Source organism: Octodon degus, unplaced genomic scaffold, assembly GCF_000260255.1.
Source record: "Octodon degus isolate 3935 unplaced genomic scaffold, OctDeg1.0 scaffold00031, whole genome shotgun sequence".
NCBI lineage: Eukaryota > Metazoa > Chordata > Mammalia > Rodentia > Octodontidae > Octodon > Octodon degus.
This window is the reverse complement of record NW_004524607.1, coordinates 13,761,313-13,775,780: the sequence shown is the minus strand read 5'-3', so window position 1 is coordinate 13,775,780 and position 14,468 is coordinate 13,761,313. Positions and strand designations below refer to the sequence as shown.

The 14,468-nt window shown below is 54.4% G+C and overlaps 1 protein-coding gene across 3 annotated transcripts; it reads left to right on the top strand.

Annotated features, from left to right (window-relative positions):
- Positions 1-52: 52 nt before the first annotated feature.
- Positions 53-14,455, top strand: Ap5z1 (adaptor related protein complex 5 zeta 1 subunit). Of its 3 annotated transcripts, XM_023713461.1 has the most exons (17): positions 53-176; positions 1,860-1,994; positions 2,179-2,365; positions 4,106-4,250; positions 4,461-4,570; positions 4,939-5,107; positions 5,614-5,751; positions 6,104-6,141; positions 6,215-6,377; positions 7,448-7,629; positions 9,164-9,306; positions 9,552-9,692; positions 10,152-10,263; positions 10,822-10,919; positions 11,338-11,470; positions 11,542-11,756; positions 12,030-14,450. In XM_023713461.1, the coding sequence occupies exons 1-17, from the start codon at positions 136-138 to the stop codon at positions 12,298-12,300; spliced, it is 2,421 nt and encodes an 806-aa protein (XP_023569229.1). In that variant the 5' UTR covers positions 53-135; the 3' UTR covers positions 12,301-14,450. The 3 variants fall into 3 exon arrangements, with proteins under 3 accessions (XP_023569229.1, XP_023569230.1, XP_023569231.1); XM_023713462.1 differs by lacking the exons at positions 2,179-2,365; positions 4,106-4,250 and adding an exon at positions 721-859 and having other exon boundaries at positions 12,030-14,455; XM_023713463.1 differs by lacking the exons at positions 53-176; positions 2,179-2,365; positions 4,106-4,250 and adding an exon at positions 191-483 and having other exon boundaries at positions 12,030-14,453.
- The last annotated feature ends 13 nt before the right edge of the window (positions 14,456-14,468 follow it).

Here is a 14,468-nt window from a genome sequence, read left to right as displayed (position 1 = left end):
AAAGCCAATTGGCCGGCGGCCCTTCCACCCACACACACCGAGGCACGCCCTGTTCACGTGCGCACCACTGGATGCAGCCCCGGAAGCCGCCAGTCGGCAAGCCCGGCTGTGGCCTCGGTGTCCTCGTGCAGGGAGATGTTCTCAGCAGGCGCGGAGAGTCTGCTCCATCAAGCCAGGTGCGCGGCAGCTCCCCGCACCCCTACCCTGGCCCGGGCGCGGCGACTTGCTGGGGCTCGGCAGACCCGCACCAGAGACTGGGGCCGGACGGGGCAGCTGCCGGCCCGGCGGGGGAAGGAGACAACTGAGCGGAATCAGCGTTGCGGGAGGAGCTACAGGGAGCTGACCCCCGAGCTCGGCCCCGTCCTGGGGGTTGGGGACCTGTCACGGATGTCACGTAGAACAACTGCCTTGTGGTCCCAGGTGGACTCTGGACTCCTCTTCCAATGAAGGAGGCCGAGATATGATGGAACCTTAAGGTCTTTGGTAAATGAACTTGAAAAAAGCAAATGAACCATCCAGGATTGAGAGCTGGCCTGGTTGGTGGGAAAGACCAGAGTGGTGGAGATCCCAGCAGTTGGAGTGAGCAAGGTCCTAGGCCAGACTAAGGGCTAAAGTCTTTATCAAGACAAAACTCTGGTCAGAGTAACCAGAGAATCTCAGGTTCTGGAGGACCTGCCATTCTCCCCTTGTGCCTAGTGCAGTGCAACTTGCATTTATTAGGTGCGTGCACATGCCGAATTGATGCCTGCATTAAACGAAAAAGACGTGGGTTCCAGTGCCAATGTGAGGCCCCCCCCCCAAACTCCTGGCAAGGGACAAAACCTCACAAAACACTTGCCAGCCCACGTTCTACACACAGGTCCTCTTGGATGGGATTTGGATGGGCAGTAACCTATGGCGCTCTAACTAGTTTATATAGTATACTTCAAGCTGCAATTTCTGGTGGCGCTTTTGATAGGAGTAACTTAGGTTTGAGAGTTAGGAAATTTTCAGTTTCCTCTTAAATGTTCCCAGAGTATAGGAAGTAAGGGTGGAGAAGGGAATTGAAAACATGTCTGAGCTGAGTAATACGTGAAGGTAGGAAATGAGTGTGGTGCACAGCAAGGTCCCGCCTTGGTTTATTTACACAGAGCGACCCAACAAAAAGGCAGAAGCAAGAGAAACAGCCTCACAGCTGGAGGAAGGGGTTGCGGCCAAGCCACAGGGAGCCCTGTGAGCGTAGGCAGGTGTGGCTTTGGGGCTGTGGGAGGGTAGGGCAGGCTGGCAGTGGAGAAGACTAAAGTCTGGAGAGCATGTTGAAGGGGTTACACCCAGCTGCAGAATACGTCCAGTGTGAATTTTTAATTACAGCCTGCAAGCCAGTTGGTTGCTTCTTTCTCAGTCTCATTTAGCATTTGAGATCCAACATCATGAACCCAGTTAAACAAAAAGCTGGCTCCCTTTCTTACCAGTGCAGCAGCTGGACGTAGTTCAGGATGACTTGGAACTCACTTTGTAGCACAGTCTGGCCTCAAACTCCCAGTGATCCTCCTGCCTCAGCCTCCTGAGTGCTGGAATTACAGGGGTGTACCATCACACCCGCTTCAGTGAGACTCTTAATTAAAAGTAGTGAGATTTACTTCTGCTTCTGGAATAACAGAACCAGAATGGTTGATGTCTGCATGGATTGTAGTAACTAAGAGTGATGGGTTTCAGTTCCAGTGCACCTGGAATTGACCTCTGGGTGTCTGTGGCTAAAGGAACAGTGGCCCCATAGCTTTTCCACACTCTGCTACGTGGGGACCATCTCCCTCAAGCCAGGATGTAACTGGATCCTTGTTCGGATGCTGACCAGCTGCTGACACCCTTTCCTTGCACAGGGATATCCGTGATGAGGAGTTGCAGAGGTTCTGCTCCCGGGTCAGCAAGCTGCTGCAGGAGGACCTGGGACCAGCCACCGTGGATGCCCTGCAAAGACTCTTCCTCATCATCTCAGCCACGAAGTACACCCGAAGGTGAGTGCAGGGCCAGTCGTGGGCAGAGGCTGGTGCCAGCAACCTATGGCATCTGAGCCTCTGTTTACTTAGACTAGTTCCCAGGGTCCTCACAGGGAAACATTCTGTCCCCCTGCCACATGGACCCAGGCTGACCTCCCTGCTACAGGCATGACCTGCGGCCCACCTTGGTCTCACCCTCTAGGCTGGAGAAGACATGTGTGGATCTGCTCCAGGCCACCCTGTCCTTGTCCACATACTCGGAGCAGATCCAGGTCCTCTGTGCTGCCATTCTGAGAGAGATGTCACCGTCCAACACCCTGACCCTGTCCTGTGATCACACCCAGAACCCCCATCAGCTGAGCCTGGTGGCATCTGTACTCTTGGCCCAGGTAACAACAGTTGCCCACTGTGCAGTTGTCCATCCTGCCCTGGTGGTCCTGGAGCCTGGGCCAGCCCAGGTTCAATGTGGACCTGCTCTGATGCATGGGATCTCGGTGCTCAGATGATTCTAAAACAGCCTGTGACTGCCTGCTCCCTCCCTGCCGCCTTGGAAAGTACCTCCCAGGACTCTGTTGGAGACCAGTCAGGCCATGGGGGTTATGCTGTGATGCCCCTGGACACACGCAGTGGTGGCATTGGTGAGGCTTAGGGAGCAGGCCATGGTTTGCTTTCCAGCCTTCCCACCCAGCAGCTATCATGCTGCTTTGACAGGGACCAGACAGGGATTTCACTGAGAGGAAGTACCCTCAACAGCAAGCCAGGATCTGCCCACACCATGTCCCCTCAGCAGCTGCATCCCAGAAGGTCGGGGGTAGCCTTGCGGTTTTGTGACCAAGAGGGCACCCACTGACCAGCAGCGTCAGGTCCTGGCATGGCCACCTTCATAGGTATGTTAGTAAAGAGCAGTGTGAGGTACACTTGCCTCTGTTTCTCTGCTGTCCTCTGCTTCCTCAGTCATTTAGGGACAAGATGTGCAGGCCCAGGATATTTTTGCCTGAGCTTTACTCAGACAAGAGCATGGCTTCCTGGCATCTGCTCATGGAAGGGACCAGGCCTGTTTCCTATAGTCTCCAGCCAGGACCAAGCTGTTCCTCTGTCCTCATCCGAGGGACTGGGTTACACTTTGCTTCAGGCAGCTTCTGCACAGCATGCCCTCAGCGCTGTGGCAGGGGCAGCGCAGGATGCCCTTTGTGTGAATCAGGCACCCTGGGGCTGCGTCAGTGGCCTCTGTGGGAGAAACTTCTTCACTGCTCTGCACTTGGGCCCCTCAGCAGAGTGGCTAGAGGCAGCATCTCCAGTTACCCTGCAATTCTTTTGAGTCACGCGCAGCTGCAGCTGCTACAGGCTCAGCATCAGGATGAAAGATGGCAGCGTGCTGCTGGGACGCTAACTGTCTTCCATGCCAGACGCCCTGAGCCCCACAGCTTCCACACACAGCCAGCTCCCTAAGTGACCTGGCAGTGCCGTGGCCACTGCCTCACTGCTGGTGCAAGGTGACCCAGCTCCTTAACCAGAAGAAGCTGACCCAGTTTCTCTTTCATTTCTTCTTCTAGTCTGGAACCAGCCCTTTTCCCTCAAGAAACATTTTTCCCTGAGTAGAAAACAGTATTGAGAGCAGCCAGATAGCAGCAGTGACCTCACACGTGCGGCGCGTGGCTCCCTTGTGCTGCTAGGGAGCCATGTACATGTGTGAGTCTGACATCTTAGCTGTCAGTAGTGTTCCATTTCACCTGCTCGACTTCAGGAACATAGCCAAAGATCAGTGTGGAGAGCCGCCAGGCTCTGACCCCTGGACCAACTAGAGGACATCGAATGATCATAGACCGTTCATGCCCAGTGTGGCCACTGTTAGCAGGTGCCCGAGAATGGCAGTGCCCAGGAAGAAGAGAGACAAGCAGATCTGAGCTAAGCCCAGCCCAGAATCCTCGTCATGGGCCTGGTCATTGCCAAGGGTGTTGGGACCTGAAACTTTCCAACCTGGACACCACAAAGGTGTCTTTCACTAACGGTGGTGTCAGGGTGACTATTCTTCAGGGAACTTCTTGCATACTTGTGAAGCAGGGAAGGCATATGTGCCACTGTGGTAGATGGTCTGAGTCAATACCCTGGCACTTGCCTTGTGTTTGAAGGGTGACAGAAGAGAGGAGGTCAGAAATGTGGGCCAGCGCATCTTTACCATCCTGGAGAGCCGGCAGCCTGAGGGGCCCAGTCTCAGGCCCCTCTTGCCTGTCTTGTCCAAGGTCGTGGGCCTTGCTCCAGGGACCTTCCAGGAAGGTACTAGGGCCCCTCATGTGGAATCTGTGCTCCAGGCTCTTTCATGCCAGTGTCCTTGGGAAGGGGTGGGTGGTCTCCTGGTCAGGTTGGATGCAGGGAAGATTTTGGATGTGGGATTCTGCAAGACTCAGTTTACTTCCTGGGGCTTGGGACTCTATGGGGATTAACTGTTTTCCTTAAGGGAAACCCTGCCTTCCCTCACCTCGGCAGACCAAGCCAGCCTGCTCAGCAAGCGACTAGTGGACTGGCTGCGCTATGCCCGTGTCCAGCAAGGAGCCTCGCACTCAGGGGGCTTCTTCTCTACACCTAGGGCTCGGCAGGTGAGTCACCCTGCTTCCATACCTCATGAACAGAAATCCCAAACCTCTCTCCCCTGGGCAGTCCTATGACTCACCCAGCAAATTGCCATTGAGACCTCCCAGCCTTCCATCTGGTGCCAGCAGGGTCCCTTATTGCTGTGTGTCTCAGGGGCTATGTGGATGCAGGGCATGCACCTGACATCTGATCTGGGGTCGATAATCTGGGTTCTCCATGGGATGGTTCTGGCCTTCTTGGTCTGGAAGGGGATGGAAGTGGCCTGTAGGCTCCCACCCCCCTGGACTGGGACCTTCCACCTGCCTGAGTAGCTGGTGAACCTGTTGGTCTTGGCCCCAAGATTCTGCAGCCCCATCTCTCTCACCTCCTGCAGCCAGGCCCCATCACTGAGGTAGATGGAGCAGTAGCCTCGGACTTCTTCACGGTGCTGTCCATGGGCCAGCACTTCACAGAGGACCAGTGGCTGAATGTGCAGGCCTTCTCCATGCTACAGACGTGGCTGCTCCTCAGCAGCCCTGAGAGCGCAGGCACCCCAGATGCAGGTGGGTTAGGTCACAGGATGCGAGGCAGGTATGCCCAGGATAGAGTACAGGTCACCAGGGGCTGACACAGATGGGTGGTGGCCCAAGGAGGCTGGCAACAAAGGCCTGCCACCCGGGACCAAGCTGAGCCCCTCACCCTGCACTGCTGGCCTTGCAGACGGAGGCCTCTTCAGACGCGACATGCTCGGGCCTCCTATGGAAGGCACAGACAGGCATTGAGGCAGATGTCTGTAGCTGTTTGGGACAGCCTCACTGAGTGCCACCTCATCTGTAAACTCTTGGTTTACAGAAAAAGCCACTGGCAGCCGAGACCCTATGAAATTCTGGGGGAACTAGGTCCACAGGGGAGTGGAGGCTACCAGTTGCAGTGGGCAAGCCCCAGGGTGCTGTGCTGTCTGGGAGCCTGGCTACAGCAGATCCAGTTCCCTTTCTGTCTTCCATGGGGTGGCTGTGGATGACTGGCTATAGGGTCACATGTGGCCCTGCTGAGCCCATTTCTCCTCCAGAGGACAGGTCTGAGCTGGAGGGCTCCACTCTCTCTGTGCTTTCTGCTGCCTCTGCTGGCCGCCAGCTGCTCCCACAGGAACGTCTGAGGAAGGTGGCATTTGAATACTGCCAGCGCCTCATTGAACAGAGTAACCGGCGTAAGTTCCCAAGCTGGCATCTGTGTTGCATCCCAGATCTGTCCCACAAGGTGGACGAGACCTGAGTAGCAGACCTTGCTTAGCGCCTGCTTTGAGGGGGGAAGAATTCCTAGTCGCTTGTTCAAGCTGGACGCCTCAGTTCCCAGAACCACCCCAACAGTAGGCCCAACCTGTACCCCTACTCACAGGACCCACTGTGTCCTGCCACATCCTGTGCACTCCTGGTCCCACCTCATGCCTTCTCCCACCCGGCCTCTTCCTGTTCCTGCCTCATTTCTAGAACAGCCTACCTTCTCATGGGGCTGTTCAAGGGCTGGACAGAAAGTGAAGGCTGACTTCTTCCTCCCCCCAGGAGCCCTGAGGAAAGGGGACTCTGACCTGCAGAAAGCAGTAAGTGGCCAGGGCAGGGGTGGCATGGACAGGGCAGTGTGCAGCCCCTCTGACGCTGGCCTCATTCCCACAGTGCCTGGTGGAAGCTGTGCGGGTATTGGACACGGTGTGCCGGCAGGACCCCTCTTTCCTGTACCGTAGCCTCTCCTGCCTCAAGGCCTTGCACGGGCAGCTGGGCACAGACCCAGGCAGTGAGCGGGCGCTGCTGCCTCTCGCCCAGTTCTTCCTCAACCACGGTGAGCCTGGTGCATGGGGGTCCAGTCAGCAGGTGCTCACTGCCACAATTGGGGGTCATTTCTCGCAGTGCTGTTAGCTCAAGGCAGTTGTTGACAAAATGTGGCCAACTTTATATCAGGCTGAGGATGTTCCTTGCTGCATCTTTGACCCATGAAACCCAAAAGTGAAGGAGGCAGCACCTTTCTAAGTATGTTTCTCAGGGCACCTGGTCTGTGGCTGAGTTCAACTCATTTATCTTCCTGTCTGGAACATTTCTAGGGGTCTTTGGTGTCCTAGAGGCAGAGATCACTATGGGGACTTAGTGAAGACACTGGGGAGTGCAGCTTTACCAGCAGCAGGGACCTGTCATGCTGCATGGGCATGGTGCTACATTCCAGACACTCTGGGAGGCTGAAGCAGGAGGATCTCAAGTTCACGAGCAGCCTAGGTGGGGCTGGGGAGATAGCTCTAGCAAGCACAAGGACCCGGCTGGGTTCAATCCCCAGTACCGCATGCCATGCCAGCCCCAGAACCCCACAGCCACTGAAACTGGGCATAGTGGTACACACCTGTATTCCCAACACTGGGGAGGCTGAGACAGGAGGATCACTATGAGTCTAGGCTTCATAGTGAGACCCTGTATCAAATAAAAAAGATTAAAAAAAAAAAGACCAGCCTAGGCAAGTTAGTGACTTAGGGAGACTGTGTCTCAAAATAAAACAGGTAAAGGGCTAGGATATAACTCAGTGTAAGGACCTGGGTTAAATCCCCAGTACTAAAAAAAAAAATTTTTTTTTTTTAGTGTATTTGGTACAGGGTCTCACTACACAGCTCAGACTCATAGTGATCCTCCTATTTTCAGCCTTCCCAGCACTGGTATTACAGGCATGCTGTACCATGCCTGGTCTTAGTGGCTAGCTTAGTGCACCCAGGTTGGGACCAGCACGGCATGTGCCAGGGATCAAACCCCTGTCCCTGAACTTGCCTAAGTAGGTACTTAGTCTGCTGAGCTATCTCACCAGCCCCTTTAAAAAAAACTTGTAAGCAAAGTTTCCTGCCTACGCCCTAATGGCCCATCCCTGGCTTTCAGGGGCAGCAGCCGCAGTGGACGCTGAGGCCATCTACCAGCATCTGTTCAGCAGGCTCCCTCTCGAGCGCTTCCACAGCCCCATGCTGGCCTTCGAGCTTGCACGCTTCTGCCGGGACAACCTTGCCCTGTTTGACCCCCATCTCCTTGGCCTTCTGAAGCTGAGCTTTCCCAACCTCTTCAAGGTCTGAGTGGTTGTTCCCGGGGCTTGGGCTTGGGCAGGGGTGGGAGGAACTCTGCCCAGCCTTGGGCTTGTCCTTGCAAAGTTTGTGTGGGTTGGTTGCCTGGGGGAGAGCTGGCTTGACACATTCAGTGTGAGTACCAGTCTCATGTTTTTTTCACACGAGGCCTCTTAAACCTACTTAGAGATCTATAAAGGGTGACTGAAATATACAGATGCTTAAATGGGGGGAAAACTTACTGAAAGACACGTTGCCACGTACCCTCCTCAGTCCTTCCTCTGGCTCCAAACACGCTTCCCCATTGTTCTTTTGCCTCAGGGGCAGTTCTAGAAGCTCTCTTTCCTGAGCGTCTTTGTAGCAGGGGATCAGATATGCAGTGAAAGCCACTGCTGAGTGCCATCCAAAGGAAAGGCAGGCTGTGAAAAAATCCCAGTGAGCCCTACCCACGTTAGCCACCAGGTCAGCACCAGCCATCTTCCAGCTCTTCCCCAGGCAAAACGATCGTGCAGAGTTCATGCTGCATAAATTTAGGACAGCAAAGCAGCCACAACAGTGCCACTAAAGACAAAAGAGAGGAGTCCTGGGATGCTTGCCAGAGTGGCAAGAATGATGGGTTCAGTGGGTTTGAAGTGAGGGAGAAGATTTTAAAGGATTAAATGTACTGCTTCTTTTATTGTAATGTATGTATGTGTGTATGTATGTATGTGTTTATTTATTTGTTTTGGTGGTACTGGGGATTGAGCTCAGGACCTTGTGCTTGCCTGGCAAGTGCTTATTCTACTGAGCTATCTCTCTGGCCCTATGAATTTAAAAATAATTTAGCATCCACCTTATTTTTGATCATGTTTCATAGTTGTTTGTTTTTTTCTAGGAAAAAAAAAAGTAAGCAGGAAATGATCAGTTTGTGGATGCCAGAGTGGCCCAAATTTTGTGAAACTAAAATAATTGAAAAATAATGGAGGCTGAGAGATAGCTCAGTGGTGTAAGTGCCTATGTGGCAAGCACAAGGACCAGAGTTTGACTCCTAGCACCACATGCTGTGCTGGCCCTGAAACTGGGCATGGTGGCACATCCCTGTAATCCCAGCACTGGGGAGGCTGAGACAAGGATCACCATGAGTCTGAACTGCATAGCGAGATCCTGTAACAAACAAATAATTTTTAAAAAGAAAAAGAAAAACAAGGCTGGCCAGATAGCACAGCAGACTAAAGTACCTACTTAGACAGATACAGGGACCGGGGTTTAATCCCTGGCATGTCATGCCAGCCCTGCCCCCAGAGCTTGCTGAAACAGCAGCTGAGACTGGGCCTGGTGTCAAGCCTATAATCCCAACACTTGGGAGGCTGCACACAAGAGAATCACTACAACTCCAATCTGTGTAGTGAGACCCTGTAGGCCCTGTACTAAATACATTAAAAAAGGAAAAACTGGGAGAGGCAGTGTTGGACACTGCAGCCACAGGAAACAGGAGAGAGGCAGCACAGATAGGGCTGACTCCTGCGTTGGTGGGCTCTGAGCTGCTGCTGTGTCTCTGCAGTTCCTGGCCTGGAACAGCCCGCCCCTCACTGCCGAGTTCGTGGCGCTGCTCCCTGCTCTAGTGGATGCTAGCACAGCCGTGGAGATGCTGCACTCCCTGCTGGACCTGCCCTGCCTGACAGCTGCCCTGGACCTGCAGCTCAGGTTGGTGCTCGCCTCCCCCAGCACCCGCCATGGGGCCGCAGAGTTGCCCCCAGCAGAGCCCATGTCGAGCGCTGTCCCCCAAGGGCATCCCCTGAACCCTGCAGCTCTCACAGGCCCTGCTGCAAGGTCCTCTGGCCCCCAAGCACTATGATGTTGCAGTGACATCTTCCTGAGCAGTGGATGCCTTCGGGTTGGATGCCAGAAGCTGTGTTCCAGTAGGGCTTGGGCTTTTGTCCCACGCCCAGGTCTTCACAGATGCCATCTGAGAGGCCGCTCTGGGACACCTCGCTTAGGACCCCTGGCTGCCTGGAGGCCTTCCGGGACCCGCAGTTCCAGCCTTTCTTCCAGCACCTGCTGCGCACCAAGGCTAGCGGCTCCACTGAGAGGTTCGGGCCCTGGGGCTGGAATCACAGGGGTGACAGCTATCACCAGTGTGGGGCTTGCCACTCATCCACTCATCCTATTCTGAGGCCTGGGTGTGCAGAACTGTACGCAGCCCAGGCCTGGGAGGAAGCTGTGGTCACGTTGTTGGGCCTGGAGGATGAAGAGGGCATGAGCAGTGCCTCTACCCCCCCACAGGCCTCAGGTCCTGTGTAGAGCTTTACAGAGGAAGAAATGACACCAGGAAATGGGAGTGTGGGCATGGCATGTGACCCTGCACTCAGCATGTAGCCCACACCTGCCTGTCCCTGGGGTTCCAGGGAGCCCCTTGGGAGCATGTGTTCCCCAGTGCAAGTGAGCTGTACTGGTGAGGGGAATGCTGATAGCCACGGTGCTATCTCCTCCTGGTGGCTGAGGAACCAGGGAGGGTAAGTAGGACTCTCAGTGGCTCTGTGTGTCCCTAGGCTGATCCCACTTTACCAGCTGCTGCAGCCCATGGCCAGCTGTGCCCGGGTGGCCCAGTGTGCCCAGGCAGTGCCGACCCTGCTCCAGGCCTTCTTCTCTGCTGCAACCCAGGTGAGCTGGCTGGCCAGGCCTTGTGCCTGAGGGCCTCACACCGCTGGGGATCCTGGCCCAAAGCAGAGAGCATGGCACTGCCCTTGACCTCTGTAGAAGGCCAGGCCTGCTGCATACTCTGTTCATGGCTGCCTGAGGCTCAGGAAACAGGAAAGGGCCACAAACCATGGCCTTATCCTCAAGACAGGACAAAAGCTAGTGCCACAGGAATGTGTCCTGGGTGCTCCATTTTCCTGGCCCTGTGGTCCCTGCCTGACTGCACCTGGGGAGCTTCACATGCCCCCATGAGGCCACAGCTCAGCCTCCATGGGGCCAGAAGCACCTTTGGCCCAGTGACACTGCCCTGAGCTTGAAGAGCCACAAAGGGAGCCATAGGACAGAAGTGGGGCTTCCTAATCCCAAGCGCCAGAGGGAATGAACAAGGTGTTGGATAAGGAGCTTTGTAGCCACTCAGCCACTCTCTCACCCTGTATTGGCTGCATGTCCTCAAGGGCTGCAGAAGATAGTGACATTTGGGGTTAGGTGGACTGAAAGTCTGTCTCCTGCCCTTGTCCACAGGTTGCTGACGAGGCCCTAACCAACCAGCTGGCACTGCTGGTTCTGGAGAGAAGCAACACACTCTACCAGGTCCCACAGTATGAGGCCTGCGTGCACAGGTGCATCCTTACCACATGTAGCTGACCAGGTTCGCCAGTGCCCAGCACAGGCCAGGACCTTCAGCAGTGTCCCGCTCCTGGCTGCCCCCAGCAGTCTCCCTCCTCCCACTCCCAAGTCAGCCAGGTACCCAGTCTCAGCCCTCTCCTCAGTCTAGAATGCACCCTCATCCTCAGGCCTGCCTCAGCCCCCTTCTACACACTTGTCCCATTCTATACTAAAAGCCTGATCTGTACAGGCTCATCCTCACCCTGTTCTCAACCTGGGACTGACGATGGCACAGATCAGCCCCATCCCCAGGGAGCCAGCAGCCTTTCCAGTCTAGGACCATCAGGGTGGGTGTCAGCCAGCACCCTGCTTAGGCTTTTGGCCCAGACCTCAGTCTCACTGATGGTGTTCAGAGAGCTTCTCTCTTGGCAGGGTGCTGAGCTCCTGGTTCCTGGTCCTGTGTAAGCAGAAGCCATCCCTGGTGCTGGAGCTGGCGAGGGAGCTCCTGGAGCTAGTGGGCAGTGTGAGCAGCATCGAGAACAGAGCGGACATGTTCACCTGTGTGGTAAGCCTCAGCAGCCCCTCCCGTCTCCCACTAGGCAGGGCCTGGGCACACTGAGCCTCTCTCTGAACTAGGTGTGGGCCATCGGCGAGTACCTGTCAGTGGCCTGCGACAGACGATGCACCGTGGAGCTGATCAACAAGTTCTTTGAGGCCCTGGAGGCCCTGCTGTTTGAGGTCACCCAGTCCCGCCCCTCGGCCACCATGCCCCGGTGTCCACCCCAGATTATCACAGTGCTCATGACCACACTGACCAAGCTGGCCTCTCGGAGCCAGGACCTCATCCCCAGGTACCCAGTCAGGGCACTGGGAAGGGAACCCCACTTTTCATGGGGAAGTTTCTGAGGTCTTCCCTGAGCCCAAGTCATGAATTGGCCTTAGCAGCACAGACACAGCAGCATGGGCCGGGGGAGCAGGCTCGCCAGTGGGCACTGGGTACTGAGCTGAAGCCAGGCTAGGTGGGTGCTTTGAGGGGCTGGGCCCCATCACATAAACCCCTTTCTGCATGAGGAGTACTGTGAACTGATGGGCTGGATCTCCCTCCCCCCCAACCCCATCCCTAGGGTCTCTCTGTTCCTGTCAAAGATGAGGACCCTAGGCCAGAGCCCAGCCACGAGCTCTGTGCACAGTGAGGAAGACATGGAAGCCATCCGCACACGGGCCACAGAGCTGCGGAACCTGCTTAAGATGCCCAGCGTGGCCCAGTTTGTGCTTTCGCCAAGCACAGAGGTGTGCCAACCCCGCTACCACTGTGACACCAACACAGCCCTGCCCCTGGCCCTGCGCACAGTTACCCGGCTGGTGGAAAGGGAGGCTGGCCTCTTGCCAGGGTGACAGAACTGTGACCTACTGGACACTGACCAGGTTGATCCCATCCAGTGAAGGATCTGGGGCCTCGAGCTTGATAGTGGGTCCAAGCCACTGGCTTTGATGAGCAGAGAATTCAGGAGCAGGAGACCACCCTGGGAGAGGAGAGAGGGTTTGGCCCCTAGAGATGCCTCAGCCTGTCCTCTGCAGCTTTTTGGGCTTTGTCTTGTAACCCTGCCCCATGGCTGTGCTGAGCTGCACCATGGAGCAGCTGATGGCAAGAAAAGCCCCCGGCCTTTTCTTGGGCTGGGTAGATGTTGATCTGTGTCCTGCTCTTCCTTGTTTCTGGATAGTTCTGGAGCAGGAAGAGACATAGTAAAAATAAACAATTCTTGTGCAGAGTCAAGACTCCTCTCTGCCTACATCAGGGAAGAGAGCTGAGGGACTCCAGTGCACAGCGGCTCTAGGGATGGTCTGTCCTTCCCACTCCTTCACTGATAGGGGGAGGCACTCTACTACTGAGTTGCAGCCACAGCCCATTTTTGAGATGATCTTCACAAATCACTTGACTGGGCTAGAAGTTTTGGTCTGCTTCAGCCTCCCAGAGTGCTGGGATTACAGTAATGCTTATTTTGAGACAGTCTCAACAGAATTGCCCAGGTTGAACTCTGTCCTCCCCCAGTCTCCAGAATGGCTGAGAAGCCAGTGTTCCTGATGATGCAGAAGTAACTTGTCATTGGGCAGGAAAAGGCAGAGGGAATCTCTAGAGTTACAACTGCATGTACTTCACTTCCTCCTTTATCTCAGTGTGGAGGTGGGGAAGAACAGGGCCAGGCCCTGGCAGGCGGGCTGCAGGCAGTGGCCTCATCCTGTCCCAGGTCACTCGGCTCTGCCAAGTGGGGCTCAGTCTCCTGCCCTCACCTGGCTGGAGGCGCACCCACCCTGGGCTTTCGGCTCACAGGTGTTGATGGACCGGGCTGCATGCACTGCTCCATGTTCATCTTTCAGCAGCAGTGTCTTAGCTGGTACATGCAAATGCTGGACTCTGAGCACCACACAGAAATGGTGCTTAGTGTTTTTTGAGTATCACAGCTTACCCTTGAGATTTGCCCTGATGGTCAAAAAGCCATGGTGGGTGGCACCAACCTGTGCCGGGATCTGCTCTTCATGCCCACACACGGCTCACAACATGCAACCCCACGTGGTCCTTGCTGAAACAGAGAAAAATGTTGGCTCAAAATAGAAACCACGGCTTTCCACAGCGTGGAGCCCACCCTGGCCAGCACAGGCTTTAGCTTGGACAGCAAACACCACTTTCATTTTAAAGGATGTGTCCAGTTGGGAATCTGGTAGGAAATGAATAAAATAATTTTAAGGAAAAGAACCAGAAGTCTTCTGGGAGTGATAAAATTTGAGTTCTCAAAGTTGGGATGTTAAAGGTTGGGTCTCTGGTCTGTTAAGTGGTGAGTTTTTAAATAACATTTTTAAAAATACTATATGAAATCTTCAAACTTATGTCTCCAACTTTTAAAAAAATCTCTGGGTTTAATTCTGGCTAAATTATTCAGACTTTTATCCAGCTGATTAATCCTATCTCCATATCTAATTACCCATTTAATCTTTCGTTGATTCCTAAAATTTCAGTGTCTAGACTGTACTGAAGGTTGCACAACTCTATGCTAACAACCAGTGAGCTGTTCAGTTTAACTTGGCAGATGGTATGTGAATTGTAACCTGGTCATTAGTTTGTGTCTAGATGTCCCCCCAAAGTCTCATGCCATTTAGATGGGGCTTTTCAGGGAGTAGCTGACTAGAGTTCATGTGTCATTCATGGTTCCATGCTGGCAGTAAGGATGAGGGATTGCTAGGTCAGTTCACTGCTTGGATTGGCACTGCCCTAATCCCAGCAGTCTGGAAGAGGCTGTTACCCTCGTTGCTTTTGCCATCTGCTGCTGCCATGAATTGCTGTCCTCTGTGAAGCCACCCTGCCTGGGAGCCAGTTGATTATGGACTGAAACCTCTATGTGAACCGAGAGCTATATAGACTTTTCCACCTTTAACTTTGGATATTGGGAATTTTATCTCAGCAAGGAGAAGAGTAAGACACAAGTAAAACTTGCCAATTTTCAATAAGCATAGTTTTCATTTCTAGAAGTTCTGGTTCGTTTAGTTCTCATATGAAACTATCTTGATCC

What these genes read in the sequence shown, in the direction of transcription:
- Ap5z1 (XM_023713461.1), top strand. Translation starts at nt 136, where the DNA reads ATGTTCTCAGCAGGCGCGGAGAGTCTGCTCCATCAAGCCAG. An exon ending in GCCACGAAGTACACCCGAAG is followed by an intron (nt 1,995 to 2,178) that starts GTGAGTGCAGGG and finishes CTCACCCTCTAG; the next exon opens with GCTGGAGAAGACATGTGTGG. An exon ending in GCCCTGGACCTGCAGCTCAG is followed by an intron (nt 9,307 to 9,551) that starts GTTGGTGCTCGC and finishes TCCCACGCCCAG; the next exon opens with GTCTTCACAGATGCCATCTG.